Here is a 15054-nt window from a genome sequence, read left to right as displayed (position 1 = left end):
TAGAAAAATCAAGCATAAACAATGATCTACAATGGCTAAAAAACCTAACCCTAAGTCAAGGTGAAGACAAGAAAGTAATGGAAACAAAAGAGATTTCTCTGAATATAATAAGTACCTCTCAGGTCCAAATTTGCACAACCGCATCGAACCAAAAATAAGAATGCCACTAAAAACAAACAAACTCAAGCAAAACCCTACAATGGAAACACCAAAATTAGAGAATAAATAAGATCCACTTCAAGAAAAAATCTCTAATGTAGATTTAAAATAAATATGAACTGATATAATCATAGGGAGCACAGATCTAAAAGATGACAACAAGATATGAGGGAAAATCCCTCGAAAAACAAAGCAAAACAACTTGAAAAGAAGCCCTTAAATAAGAAAGAAACTTGATCTAAATCAAAGAAATAGTTCTCAATAAGATCTGAGATAGATCTTAACTGAAAAACATAGAGGCAACACAAACATAAAAACTCAAAACAAGTCCTAAGAGAACAACCCTACAAAAATCAAATTATAGGTACAAATTTTGACTAAATAGTGGTTAAACAAAGTCTTTGATGTACATTAATAATAGTTAATAAGCGGAATAATAAAACATTGTGAAGAGGACGAAAAGAGTTGCTCGAGCTCTGGCGATCCTACTTCGAGCTTCGCTAACCTAACCTGATCCCCCCCGCGCGCATGTGCCTGGCAGCGCCGCTGCTAGGCCCGCGCTCTGCTGATCCCCTCTCGGTCTGGGGCCTCCTGCCCTCTTTTCTCAATCCTTCGGGCCTCTGCCCTCTCCCTTCACCAGGGACCCCTCCGGTTCCATCCCTTGATCCCCTTCAATGCCTGAAATGAACCCTTCGTCTCAGGATCCGGATGACCTGGAAAAATCTTTCGCTTCTCTTATCCCTGAGAATGCAGCAAACAAAATTCGCCCTACAGCCTCTAAATTCATTAAGAAGTTAGATGAAATTCTGGAAGTCTCGCTCCCCCCTTCCCTTCCGAGGAGAGCAGCAGTTGCATTAGCAGAAAGAGGACTGGTAGGACAGTTCACGGGATTGTGGCCTTCTCCTCGTTCAGTCCAAAAATGGGTCGAGAGAAACTGGAACTCGATAGTGCAAGGGAAAATCGCAATCAGGTTTTGCGGGAGGGGGTTCTACACCTTCCTGTTTGAAACAATGGAGGATCGTAACCTCATCTTCAGAAACGGCCCCTATTTCATGGACTCTCGAGGCCTTTATCTTAACAGATGGACCCCTGACTTCGACCCTGAGATGGATGTACCCAGCGCTGTCCCCGTCTGGGTTCGCCTGCCCCATCTGCCGCTTCATTGCTGGGGGGACGAATCTGTGAAGGCCATTGGCAATGCCGTCGGAAAATATATCGACAGATCCAAACCCAAGGAGAACATGCATGCCTGTGCGTGGATATGTGTTGAAGTCGATCTCGGTAAGGGACCACCGGAAGCAATCAAACTCAAAGTTGATTAGTGGACGCACATACAGCAAGTGGACTACGAGCAGCTGCCCTTCAAGTGCAAGGTATGTCACGAATATGGGCATTTCACCAATAGATGTAGCAAATCTAAATCAAATGTATCTGAAGGCAATGTAGAAGCTCCGGAAGAAGCTTGGGAAATAGTCAAAAAGAAAAAATCAAACCCCCCTCCTGGTCCTTCCTCTAAGCCCCCCCTGGAAAATTCCTTCCCCTCCTCCCAACCCTCTGGATCTGGCCCTTCCTTCCCCTCCTCCTCTAACCCTTTCGAATCCTTGTCTGCAGAGGATCCCCCATCCCCGCCACCATCCCCGCGAGGCCCCTTGGTAACCCCCTCCCATATCGCCTCCCCCCAGCCCTCCCCCCCCCGACAATAGAAAGAATCTTAACTAGGAACAAATCAAAGGAAAACAACCACTCCACCGACCCCCCCAGAAAAGTTGGAAGGAAGTCAAATAAAGAGATAAGGGATGAAAACGCTGCAAAGGAAATGGCCACTGGGACCCAGCAACCAATGGAAACATACCTGGACAAAACTAAAGGAAGTGGGGAAAAAATGAAAGAGAAAAGCGGGGCTCACAACAAACAAGGTAAATGATGATTTTGGTCTCCTGGAATTGTAGGGGGATGGGCTCCTCCCTAAAAGCAAATGCAGTCCGAGATCTTCTCAAAGCTGAACACCCAGACATCCTCCTTCTTCAGGAGACCAAAATCACGGACCAAGAATTTCAAAATCATATAAAGAAAAACAGAAGTTATGAAGGAATAGCACTAAGCGCAGTAGGCGCCTCAGGGGGCATTAGGACATTATGGGACAAAAACAAATGGAATCTCAAAGGTCAAATGCAGAATAGATGGTGGATAAGATCAGACATGCAAAATACAGCCTCGAAAGAAGATTTTTCAATATACAACATCTATGCCCCCAACCATTACAGAGACAAAGCTTCATGTTGGGATTCAATCACCTCGGATCTTTTGAATGTGCAGGGAAGGAACATTTTCCTTGGAGGAGATCTAAACCTTATAAGAAATGCTGATGAGAAGCTAGGAGGAAACTTCTTTGCTGATCCCTCAAGAGAATGTTTAGAAGAAATTATTCAAGCCCATAACTTAGTGGACATCCCTCCGCAAAATGGACGCTTCACTTGGTCCAATAAGAGAAGAGGCAGCAATAACATAAAAGAGAGGTTAGATCGAATTCTCATCCAAGAGAGAACAGTGGCAAGATACCCAAATATCCAAAGCAAAATAATCCAAGGTTACATTTCAGACCATAAGCCAGTGGCTTTGACTCTTGATAAAGGAAAAAATATGGGACCGATCCCTTTTAAATATAATAAGGCCTGGGACAGCAGCGAAGAATTCAGAAAACTAATCAAGGAACAATGGGCAAAAGAGGTAGTGGGATCTCCTCATTACATCTGGGAAGCTAAGCTCAAGTCTCTCAGAATTGCCATTAAGCATTGGGCAAAAAACCACGCAACAGAGGAAGGCAAAAAAAGAATTGAACTCCAGGCAAAGCTGGAACAATGGAGCCAAGAAAAAGAAAGAAGTCAGGACACAGAAGAAGATCAAGCAAAAGAAAACGAAATATATAAAGAGCTGTACAAACAGAATAGAAAGGAGGAAGAAGAGCAAAGGCAGAAGTCTCGTTGTCTTTGGCTCAAAGCGGGAGACAAAAACACCTCTTTTTTTCACAACTGCCTTAAGCTCAGGAGGGCAGGGAATCAAATAGAGAGAATTATGATGGAAGGAAGGGAACTCAGAGAACAAGAGGAAATAAAGGATGCAGCGACCCAGCACTTCAGCGATCTCCTAACAGCTGATCCTCATCATATTGATAACTAAGATTTCCTTAGCATAATTGAAAATAAAATCTCAGAAGCCCAAAATGCTGATTTGGAGAAAGAAATCATGACAGAGGAAATCGAGTGGACAATCTTTAGCATGGCTATGGACAAGGCTCCGGGGCCAGATGGGTTCACTGTGGCCTTTTATAGAAATCATTGGGAAGTTATCAAAAAGGATTACATCAGAATGGCTAAGAATTTCTTTATGAAATGCAAAATGGGCAGCAGCATCAAATCTTCCCACTTAGCCCTCATTCCCAAAGATCCTAATCCCCAAACCTTTGACAGATTCCGGCCAATATCTCTGTGCAATGTTTCCTACAAAGTCATCACTAAAATCCTAGCTAACAGATTAAAAAAGATCCTCCCCTCCCTTATCTCTGAGAACCAAGGAGGCTTCGTTCCTGGAAGACAAATAACGGACAATGTTATCCTTATCCAGGAGGCAATTCACAGCAGCGTAAACAGGAAGGAAAGGGGCATGATCATCAAGCTTGATATGGCGAATGCCTTTGATCGTGTCAATCATCAATTCCTTCAGGCAACCCTAAAGAAATTTGGCATCTCCGAGATCTTCATCAACTGGGTCATGGAATGCATCTCACTCACTTGGACAGCTCCCCTCATTAATGGCAGGCCCTGCAATTCCTTTAAAAGCTCAAGGGGTTTGAGGCAAGGTTGCCCGCTTTCTCCCTTCCTCTACATCATCATGGCTGAAACTCTTAGCATACACCTGGAGAATTTGTGCAGGCTAAAAGAGATAACAGGGGTCACAATTGTTTGGGGAACCAAGGGAATAAATCACTCCCTCTTCGCTAACGACACTCTTCTAATTGGAGGCGCTTCCAGCCTCATGGCTAGGAGATTCAAGAGCACGCTGGAACTCTTTCTTCAAGCATCTGGAGGTAAGTTAAACAATAATAAGTGCATGATCTATACATGGAATGTCCCCAGGCATATCATTCAAAGAATCTCCACAATCTTGGAAATCCCGGCTCAAAGGAACTGGACACACTTCACTTACTTGGGGTTACCCTTAGCCAAGGAAAAGGTCAAAACCGAAATCTGGATCAAGATAATTGAGAAGCTGAGAGGGAAGCTTCAGAGCTGGGGGGTGTCTTGGCTTAACCTGGCAGGCAGAACAATTCTCATCAAAGCCATCCTTTCAGCCCTCCCAATCTATCAGTTTGCAACCACCCTTGCTCCGGCAAGCATTCACAAACATATGGAACTTATCATTAGGAGCTTCTTATGGCAAGGAGGCAGGCAGGAATCAAAAAAATTCAGCCTTGTTAAGTGGGAACAGGTCATCTTACCCTTCGAAAAAGGAGGCCTTGCAATAAGAATCCCAAGACTAGCAAACATGGCCATGGGCTTCAAATTGATATGGAGAATTCTCAATGAAAAGGGGGCTTGGTGGATAGAGATTATCAAAAAGAAATACTTGAATGGGGCCAACTCCAACATTCTCTCAGAATCCATCATTGACAGACAGTGCACCCCGGTTTGGAAGCTTATCAAAAAAATTCTCCCTCACTTCAAAGCCTGCATCTCAAGAGTCCCGGGCAATGGTAGAAACATCAACATATGGGCAGACAGAATAATGGGATCAGAAGCAAGGGAAGCCCTCATAAATCTCAGGCCCCTGCAACGGTGGATGACAGAGGGAAATCTCAAGACACTCTATGAGATATCCTCCTGGGACCAAAACAGTTGGATCGGCTGGAAGTCTATCTCCCCTCCCAATGATCTTAAGAACCTTTGGTCTGATCTCAAGATTTCTCTCATAGGATCCGCCCCCATTAATAGAATGAGAGAAGATAAATGTGTCTGGGACTCCAATGGTGGAAGCTACACAGTCAAAGAGGGTTATAGAGTCCTCCAAAGCACCTCAGCAATAAACAACTGGCCTCTCCACAAAGTGGCTTGGAAAATTGAAAGCCTCCCAAAAGTAAAATTCTTTAATTGGACCCTCCTCAACAGCAAAATCCTCACAACGGAAAATCTAAGGAAAAAGGGCATACATGGCCCCTTAATCTACTATTTGTGTAGGGCATCGGAAGAAAGCTGCAGTCATCTCTTTCTTGAGTGCCCCTTTGCGCGGACTTGCTGGAAGATCATTACTAGCCCTTTGATCATAGGCGATCTCCCCACTCAGATGGCTCTCTTGCAGAAAAACTGGGGAAATAGCTATCCCCTCCCCAAAAAAGGCAAGTCCCTGGCTAAAAGGTTGTGGAACAGCATTCCCTCAAACCTGTGCTGGCAGATTTGGAACGCCAGAAACAAGTGCATTTTCAATAACAAGGTCCCCAGCATATCCAGCACAATAGCAAAAACAATCACGCTCATCTCAGAGACCATTGAGGCGAATGGAATAACCCAGGATGATACAAATTCGGGAGACCCAAGAGAAACAGAGTGGATGAGAAAATTCAGATATGAAGTAAGAATACAAAAAACAGTAAGCACAGGCAAAGGAAACTCGGATTGGAAGTTGAGAGGGACGAAAGAAGAAATTAGAGATTGGATACAAAAGCAAGGGAGGCCCTCCTTACATTTTGACGGGGCCTCAAAGCATAATCCGGGCCAAGCAGGAGCTGGAGGAATCATTAAAGACCCCCAAGGTAAAACATTAGTAACCTATGAATGGGGATTGGGATCAATGTCTAATAATAAGGCAGAGGCCTACAGCCTCCTTCTGGGGACCTCTATTGCAAGAAAACTTGGTCTTCAAAACCTGTTAATTATGGGAGATTCAACTATCATTATAGCGGCCATGGTTTCTGGAAGGGACTTCAATCAAATGGCTTTGAACAGCATCAAATACAGGGTTATGGACAATATCAAGGAAATCAGCGGGGCCATCTTCAAGCACGTACTAAGGGGAAACAATGCAGAGGCCGATGAACAGGCCAACAAAGCAATCAGTAGACGGACAGGTCAGGTCAGAGAAAACAATGATGTCTATGACAATGCCATCCCATAAGCTCCTCCAGCCGAGTCACCTCAGACCGCACACTCCTCGAAATTGGTATCCCATCGAATCTCCTTATCCCCTGCAAAATCCTCTCGACTGCTCTAACCAGTACTCCATAAATCAGATCCGCCCCCCTGCACCGATCCACTCCATATCAAACAGCCACTACCATGATTATCAGGCATCCTCAGCAGTCGTTCTCTGCCTCAACATGCCGGATCACCACCTCGGTACCATCTTCGTACGCTGTAAGATCTATCCTGAGGATCTCAGTCATGTCAAGAGCCGTCCCTCCCAGAACTGGTTCAAGCGATTAAGGAACCCCCATCATCCTATTTATAGCAGCCCGGGCCTCAGCGACCTCTCACTCCTCTGCGCTGCCTGGACTCCTCAGTGCGTTCTTATCAAGCGTGGGCTCCCTCCTGAAGCGGCTTGCAATCATCGGGAGCTTGATCCTCGTCCCCTGAATGTGGTAACCTCCGATTTCATCCCTGTTATTTTAAAATTTGCTAACTGGTGGTTTTTTGGTTTCAGCAGAGCCCATCGAGCCCCTCAGCTCCCATCTTATTTCATCCCTCCCTGTGCTGCTCCGCTCCCTCCTTCTCTGGCTTATCCTCTCTCTCATACCGCTTCCCTTCCTCAAATTGCTGATACCTTTACTCAGACCACCAAGATGGCGGATCAACAGGACCAGCCAAATGCCCAGGAGCAGGCCAACAACCCCTTAGAAAGGATCTTCAACAACAGCGAGTGCACTATGTGCAAAACGCACACATTCATGATCAACCGCTTGGTTAAACATTTTAATGAGCTAAAGGATGACTACCAGGCTGACAGCAGGTCGAAACGAAAGAAGCTAGAGAAGCGCAAGGCAGAGATCGAGGCGTTGAAGGAGAGATGTAGTCATCTTGAGGAAGCCATCGAGCATATCCGTTCTCTCACTCAGAGTTTCCAAGCAGAGACTTCAACTAAAGCTAGCGCCAGGAAAGAACCTCTTCCTGACGATTCGGCCACTCAGAAACTTTCCTAGGAGCCATGGAATGTAAATTTTGTTGGATTGGCGGTTCTTATGTACGGCAATATAGCCGTTACTACTTTGCTTTCAGTCATATTAGAAGTAGCAATGAGGAAACAGGGTCTGCGAACCCGTTTTTGAACCTCATCTCTCAAATTTACTATATTTATGTACTAGAATTCTGTTCCTGTTGGTTTTTATAATACAAAAGTAACCGATTCTGTTAAAAAAAAAAATAATAGTTAATAAGCATCCCTAAGGCCAAACACTCTGTAATTAGCTTTGAATCAACATCTATCTAGCAATATACTTTGAAACACAAAATCAAATGAAACCTAACCAGGTTTCAAGCCAAGGGGAGTAAATCAAACCCAAATGTGCTTGCACAACAACAAAGAACATGAAGGAAGCAAACAAAAACAAAAATATTTAGGATAATAAGAGATGTCAATAATACTAGGGTAGACTCCCCAAGATAGTAAACAATTTTGTTCTGAATGAAATCACCTAATCACAAGGATTTATTGCTCTATAATACTTTCCTTAGGCTCTATAAGTGGAGAGAGAGGGACCAAATATCTCGAGGTGCAAACGTCGTTTTTGAGTGCAAAACTTGAGGAAAGATTTGCACCTTTAGAGATTTGATCCCTCTCTGTGCTTGATAGATCCAGAGTTAAGATGGATTTAGGTTGGGTTTAATCGTGTGCGGTCAAGGAAAATATATTGAACATGTTGTCACTCACTGCATTGCGGGTTTCAAATGGTCAAAGTTTCCCAAGAGCAGTGAAGTTTGGAGCCCTTTCCCCAGTCCACAAAAGATATCAGAGTTGAATCATACCCTCCCCATTGGGTAGTAATCAGAAAGAGATTTCCGGCTGTATATGGAAGTCCAAAAATGGACTCCTGGAGCAGAAGATAAAGCATTTTGAAGGTCTACCTTGGAAAATCCCAACAAACCAAAAAATGGCTAAGTATGGAGGGAAAATCGCAATCGGCTATCGACAGATTCTCGGGGCTCACACTTAAATATTATCAGCGGTTCTTGATGCCGAGGGTCGATATCACAATCCCACAAATTGGTTGTCATCGCAGGCATGCAGTCACTGCATACTCCAAGAACTCAGGGGGGTCGATCTGCGATATAATGTTGTATCTCCGGGGAAGGACTAAAATAGTTTAAGACAAGATACAATCTTCCATAGGCTGTATTTCATAAGGTTCTTGCATTTGGGATATCAGCTGATGCAGTGTAAGGGGTTATTAAAGGTTTTCCAGGTAACAAAGGAAAAGGCCCCCGCGAGACAATTGAAAGCCTTAGCACCCAAAGGACTAAGCGCTCAGTTCAAGCCTTCGATCACATAAAAGAAGAAGTGAAAGGGGGTTGTATTCCCAACGATGTAAAGGTAAGTCGAGCTCACCTGTTTCATGGTGTTCCTGTGTTAAAAGGCCAATGTTCAAAACGCTCCTGGGTACTCCATGAAATACGACACCAAAATTTTCAGGCCACCGATATTATCTAGCATAAAGTTAAAAAGGCGTATGAGTTGGCAGCTATTTCAGAGGCTGTTAAAGACTGAGAGTGACCTGGAACCTACTGAGAGAGGATTAACCATGACTTAGTAGGAACATGCCAGGACCAAAGGCCAGCAAAAAAGAGTGGCATGAAGATATTTCCAGAAACCATCATTTCAGTTGCGATGGATTAATTCTGTTTTTTTGTTTTGATCACTGTATTGTTATTCTATTTTTCTTTCAAGAAAGGAATCTCCCTGCTGTAATAGTTAGAGCATTTATGCTGAGACATCCATTCATACAGACAGTTGTAAATTTCCACCTAAAGATATTTATGTAACTAATTTTGTTACCCTCCCTCTCATTATAAAAGGGAGGAAGAAACATTGAAGAAAGGCTTTGAATTCTAGGAAAAAATTGTATGTGCTTTTGAAGTTGTATGGATTCCAGATCTACATCTTTCTTAATATGAATGAAACAGTGGTGATTCCCATGTTCGAGTATTATAGTATGTTGTTTCTCTGTTAAACTTCCATTATGTTCGCACTTCCTCTCTGATTTCAAGCAATTCTAGCTGCCAAAAATATCTCTTATATTCCTATAGATTTATTGGTGTTAACTAGTTAATACATATGCATGTATGCAAGTCCGAGATTATATATTTAAATGTGTGCTTCCTGAAATCATAACATTCACTCTTCTTACATCCACCTGTCTATCTTTAGCTCAAATAAGTATAAAAATCTTGATGTTTCAAGCTCTATGTTATGATTTATTATTCTCTTTCTCTTCTTTCATTATTCTGTAAAATCTGATTAAACCGTAAGTCCTTGATTACTCGGCCTCCACTTGTTTTTTCCTTATTCTTGTGAGTTGTATATGTGAAAGGATACCAGAAATACATGGCTTATATCCTTGGATGAAGGAGCCAACCCATGTTGTTATGCGTATACTTGTATATCTCTAATTACTATGTGTAGAAGATGCATATGATGCCTTCGGTTTCCTGAGGATCATATGAGGTACATAAAATTTAGATGTGCCCAGGCACTAGTCTTGTAAGCAATCCAAGCCTGTCTCTGGGAGAGACAACAAGACATCTGATTAATTTTATCAATAATATGTAAATACATATAATATTAATATAATCATTTTAAATATGCTAAATATGTTTGAGATTGATTTGGTCATTTTTCTTAGTTACCTCAGTTTGTTGAGATGATAAATATTGTTAATAACTTTAATGATGAAAAATGATGAAATAAAAATTTGGAATTTAAAGTGACAAGGTAATAATGTTGACTGAAAGAAAATATGAATAATAAGAATGTAATAAATTACAAATAGTATGCACTATTCAAGGCACTGAAGGCATTCCATATGTATGGACTCGGTGGAGTTATTACTATTGTGTTTGGTTGAGGGGAAAACCCATGAAGTGATAGAATATTTCTATGGGGGAGTCTATGGAGGACACTACAGTTGGAAGGAAACATCACACAAAACCCTCAAGGAAAGATTTTACTGGCACATGCTATTTGGAGATGTTTATTCTAAGGTCAGTTCATGCCAAAGATTCCAGTTGTTTGTTGAAAGACAAAAGTTTTATCTTCTCCCCTGATTCCTGTGCATGTAGAGGAGCCCTTTAGATAGTGGGGATTGGACTTCATCAGAGAAATCAACCCACCTTCTAGCGGCCAACATAAATGGATTTTAACAACCACTGACTATTTCACCAAGTGGGTAGAGTCTATCCCAGCTAGGAATGCTACTTATTCAGTGGTAATTAAATTCATGGAGGAGAACATACGATCCCGCTTTGGGTGTCCTTTTAAAATCATCATTGATAATGCACCGTCTTCAAATCTGCCAAGTTCACCAACTTCTACCACAAATTCAACATCATTTGTTGACACTCCACTACATACTACCCTTAAGGGAATGGCTTGGTTGTGTCTTCTAATAAAATTACGGTGAGAGTTCTAAAGAAGACCACGATTCAAAAAAAAAGGAACTGGGACTCTCAACTAGCAATGCCAGCAGCTAAGTTGTTGCAAGAAGTCGAGGAAGACTAAAGGCCAACAAAGAAGAGTGGCATGAAGATATTTCCAGAAACCATCATTTCAGTTGTGATGGATTAATTTCATTTTGTTGTTTTGATCATTGTATTGTTATCCTATTTTTCTTTCAAGAAAGGAAACTCCCTGTTGTAATATTTAGAGGAGTTATGCTAAGACAACCATTCATACAGACAGCTGTAAATTTCCACTTGAAGATATTTTTGTAACTGATTTTGTTACCCTCCCTCTCATTATAAAATGGAGGAAGAAACATTGAAGAAAGGTTATGAATTCTAGGAAAAAACATTATATGCTTCTGAATTTGTATGGATTCCAGATCCACATCTTTCTTAATATGAATGAAACAATGGTGATTCCCATGTTCGAGTATTATAGTATGTTGTGTCTCTGTTAAACTTCCATTATGTTTGCACTTCCTCTCTGATTTCAAGCAATTGTGGCTGCCAGAAATATCTCTTATATTCTTACAGATTCATTGGTGTTAAATAGTTAATACATATTCCTATATGCAAGTCTGAGATTATATCTTTAAATGTGCGCTTCCTGAAATCATAGCATTCACTCTTCTTACATCCACCTGTCTATCTTTAGCTCAGATAAGTATAGAACTCTTGATGTTTCAAGTTGTATGTGATGAGTTATTATTCTCTTTCTCTTCTTTCATTATTTTGTAAAATCTGATTAAACTGTAAGTCCTTGATTACTCAGCCTCCACTTGTTTTTGCCTTATTCTTGTGAGTAGTATATGTGAAAGGATACCAGAAATACATGGCTTATATCCTTGGATGAAGGAAACAAACCATGTTGTTATATGTGTATTTGTATATTTGTAATTATTATGTGTAGAAGATGCATATGATGCCTTCGGTTTCTTGAGGATCATATGAGCTACATAGAATTTAGATGTGCCCAAGCACTGGTCTTGTAAGCAATCCAAGCCTATCTCTGGGAGAGACAATAGAACATATGATTAATTTTATCAATAATATTTAAATACATCTAATATTAATATAATCATTTTAAATATGCTAAATATGTTTGAGATTGATCTAGTCATTTTAATTTTAAATTTTCGTAGTTACCTCAGTTTGTTGAGATGATAAATATTGTTAATAACTTTGATGATGAAAAATGATGAAATAAAAACTTGGAATTCAAAGTGACAAGGTAATAATTTTGACTGATATAAAATATGAATAATAAGAATGTAATCAATTACAAATAGTATTCATTGTGATCAATCTCAAACTATTCTTTTCTACTATTATTATTGTCACCCTTATTAGTTTTGTCATCTTTTCATATCGATTATATGAAAAGGGCAGTTGAAATTGTAAACCATTTAAACATTTAGCTCAAGTTGTTGTAGTAAACATCATACCTTGTCTCTCTTGCTCTCCAATATTAATAGGTTGAATTACTATAAGACAAAAATCAATGTACATTGTCAATAGATGTTTGTGATTACACTGAAATCAATGCACACTGTTAATCCAATCACTTTAAAATTAATGTACCATCATACATCCAATTACATCAAATCAGAAATCAACATCTACACTTAAATAAATGCATCTAATGCGAGAAATCAAATAATATTATAAAATAACATCTACACTGAAATCAACGCATTTAATGCAAGTAATCAACTAGGATTATAAATCAACATCTACACTCAAATCAATGCATCTAGTGCAAGTAAGTAAATAGGATTAGAAACCAACATCTAAACTGAAATCAATGCATCTAGTGCAAGAAATATTCTTCCCTCTCCATCCCCCCATCTATCTATCTATATATATATATATATATATATCAATTATTTTTATAAGTATATCAATATCAGATGTGGAGTGCATAAAGAAAGGCAAAGCAAGAGTGTAAGAAGCAATGAAGTAGTAATAGTGACCAAGAAAAATATTAATTATAATGGAGACATGCAATTTGGTATATTGTTGTAAGACTTCGTAGGCATGCTTGTCCCAAAGTCTAGAGTGATAGAGGGCATGTGGGATTCTCTTGAGTACCCATATCTCTAGGGGATTAGATCCATAGCAATTACCTTGTCAAGTTTTTAGGGTTCGCCTTGACTTGGGAATGCTAGTCTATAGCTAGTGGTTTTGGGAACATAATTTTGTGGCCATGGTATTATGCTAGTTATATTTGGTTGGAAAAAAACCTATAAAGAAGATTATTATTTTCCTTTATAATGTGCCAAGGGCTGAGCAAGTGTGGGCTCCTCTACTGTGAGTCTGGCCATTATAGTCAATCTTGATCATTTTTAGTTTTTCTCTTCAAAATTTAGTGGTGTTCATGTTGTGTGATTAGTTCTATATTGTAATCATGATTATGTTTATTTACTTTTCCTTTTATACATAACAAAAGATTAAATGAAACATTTTCCATTAAATATTGATTCTATAAAAGAAATTATTAATCACACATTTTTAATATTTGATAGAAATTATTAAACACACATTTTTAATATTTGATATTTTTTAAAATAACTATAAAATATGAAAAGATATAAAATATATTGAAAATGTTAAAAGGATGACGTGATTAATTTGATGAGAAGGTTAAGGATGAAATTTGTCAATTACCATTACTCGTGTTTGAGTTAGTTTGAGTTATTTTTTGTGATGTGGTGATTTTGTGATCCGTTACAATGGATTTTTAAATGGGCTACCAATAAATACAAGACATGAAATGATAAAAGTAATTTGATTAGATTGCTTTCGAGTGGTTATTATCTTTCCATATTATGTATAGATTATCATGATTATAGTTATGGTTAGATATGTTTTTTTCATGTAATGATCTAGTGATCCATTACAATATTTTTTTAAATAAAATCTTAATAAATAAAATACATAAAATGATAAAAGTAATTTGATTAAATTGTTTTAGAGTTGCACCATATTTAAAAATTATATATAAATTACTATGATTATGATTGAGTGGTTAGTATTTAAAGCACACAAGCAATTAAAATTCAAATTCTCTTTAAAATAAAACTTTTTTTATATGTTTACGCCGTAAGGCGTTTCCCTTTGAAATGAACTCTCTTCTGATCCTTGCTGTCCTAGCTATACACCATCAGATTAAGTGTTAGACGATTGAAACAATTTCCTCCGTTAATCTTATAACTAACTCGTTACCCCTCAACTGACTCACTCATTAATCCCATAACCTAACTGATTCCAAAGACCGGGCGATGCCTCTGAAAGCGAAAGGTTACGGTCCATTTGCATTGAACAAGGGTTTGAGCCGCCTTGCTTTAGTATGCAGATACTTCATCCATAGGAGACATTGGTGGAAAAAGTCGTTCGCAGTGTTGAGATTGAAGAGCCTCCTTCTCTTTCTTTAGCAGGAAACAACCGCCCTTCTTATTTCTTCCACAGGGATGAAAAGCGACAGTAAGTTTTGATCAAAGGGAATGCCAGAACAATGGATTTGTTCCTATGCAACTATAGTTCCCTGGTTAAAGACAGGATTTGGTAACATTTTAAAGATATTTTCTTCCATTTGAACGAATTGTTTTCAATTCCTTTCACGCTTTGACGATGCTAGAAATAAATGTCTTATGAACTAGGTATATCATAATGATTCCTACTATCTCTGCTAAAGCCTAAAAGCTAGAAATACATCTGTTGCTCACAGCTCATTTGTGGTTATTTTTCAGTGTTTCCAGATATTTCAATTTTCAGGTAGTTGCTATTGAACAAAATACCTTTCACATCCCATAAATAATTCTCCTAGTTTGAGGCTCTCAATGAAAAATGGCTACGATTGGTCGACTGTGTTCGTTAGATAGGTTAGTGCTGGCTATTTACCTTTACTCAGTTGCCTACTTACTTTTACTATTACCAACAACCCTGCCTTTTGATCAACCGTTATTTACTACCTCCGTGGCAAGTTCATCATCTCCAGGGCACGGGCAACAAGAGAATAACTTGGGCAAGCAGCAAGTTTGAAGAAGGCAGGTCTCCAGTTCACAAGGTTGATGAGGGTAGTGAGTCAAGCGATAGAAGGCAGGCAACAATCTCGTAGGTATTTTTTTCAGACGACAAAGTTCTCTATTGCAAAAAGATGCTTTTTGGTAAAACCGATGGTTTAGGTTCCCCTTTA

General features: G+C 39.6%; 1 protein-coding gene across 1 annotated transcript; it reads left to right on the top strand.

Moving 5' to 3' along the window:
• Positions 1-2112: 2112 nt before the first annotated feature.
• Positions 2113-3336, top strand: LOC149246712 (uncharacterized). Its single transcript, XM_089442329.1, has one exon. The coding sequence runs from the start codon at positions 2113-2115 to the stop codon at positions 3334-3336; it is 1224 nt and encodes a 407-aa protein (XP_089298455.1).
• Positions 3337-15054: the final 11718 nt, after the last annotated feature.

The sequence above is a fragment of the Pinus tabuliformis genome, chromosome 7, assembly GCF_031772625.1.
Source record: "Pinus tabuliformis cultivar Carrire ecotype Pingquan chromosome 7, CPIR1, whole genome shotgun sequence".
NCBI classification, from domain to species: domain Eukaryota; kingdom Viridiplantae; phylum Streptophyta; class Pinopsida; order Pinales; family Pinaceae; genus Pinus; species Pinus tabuliformis.
Note: the sequence above shows the minus strand (reverse complement) of the source record. Positions and strands in the feature narration are given on the sequence as shown.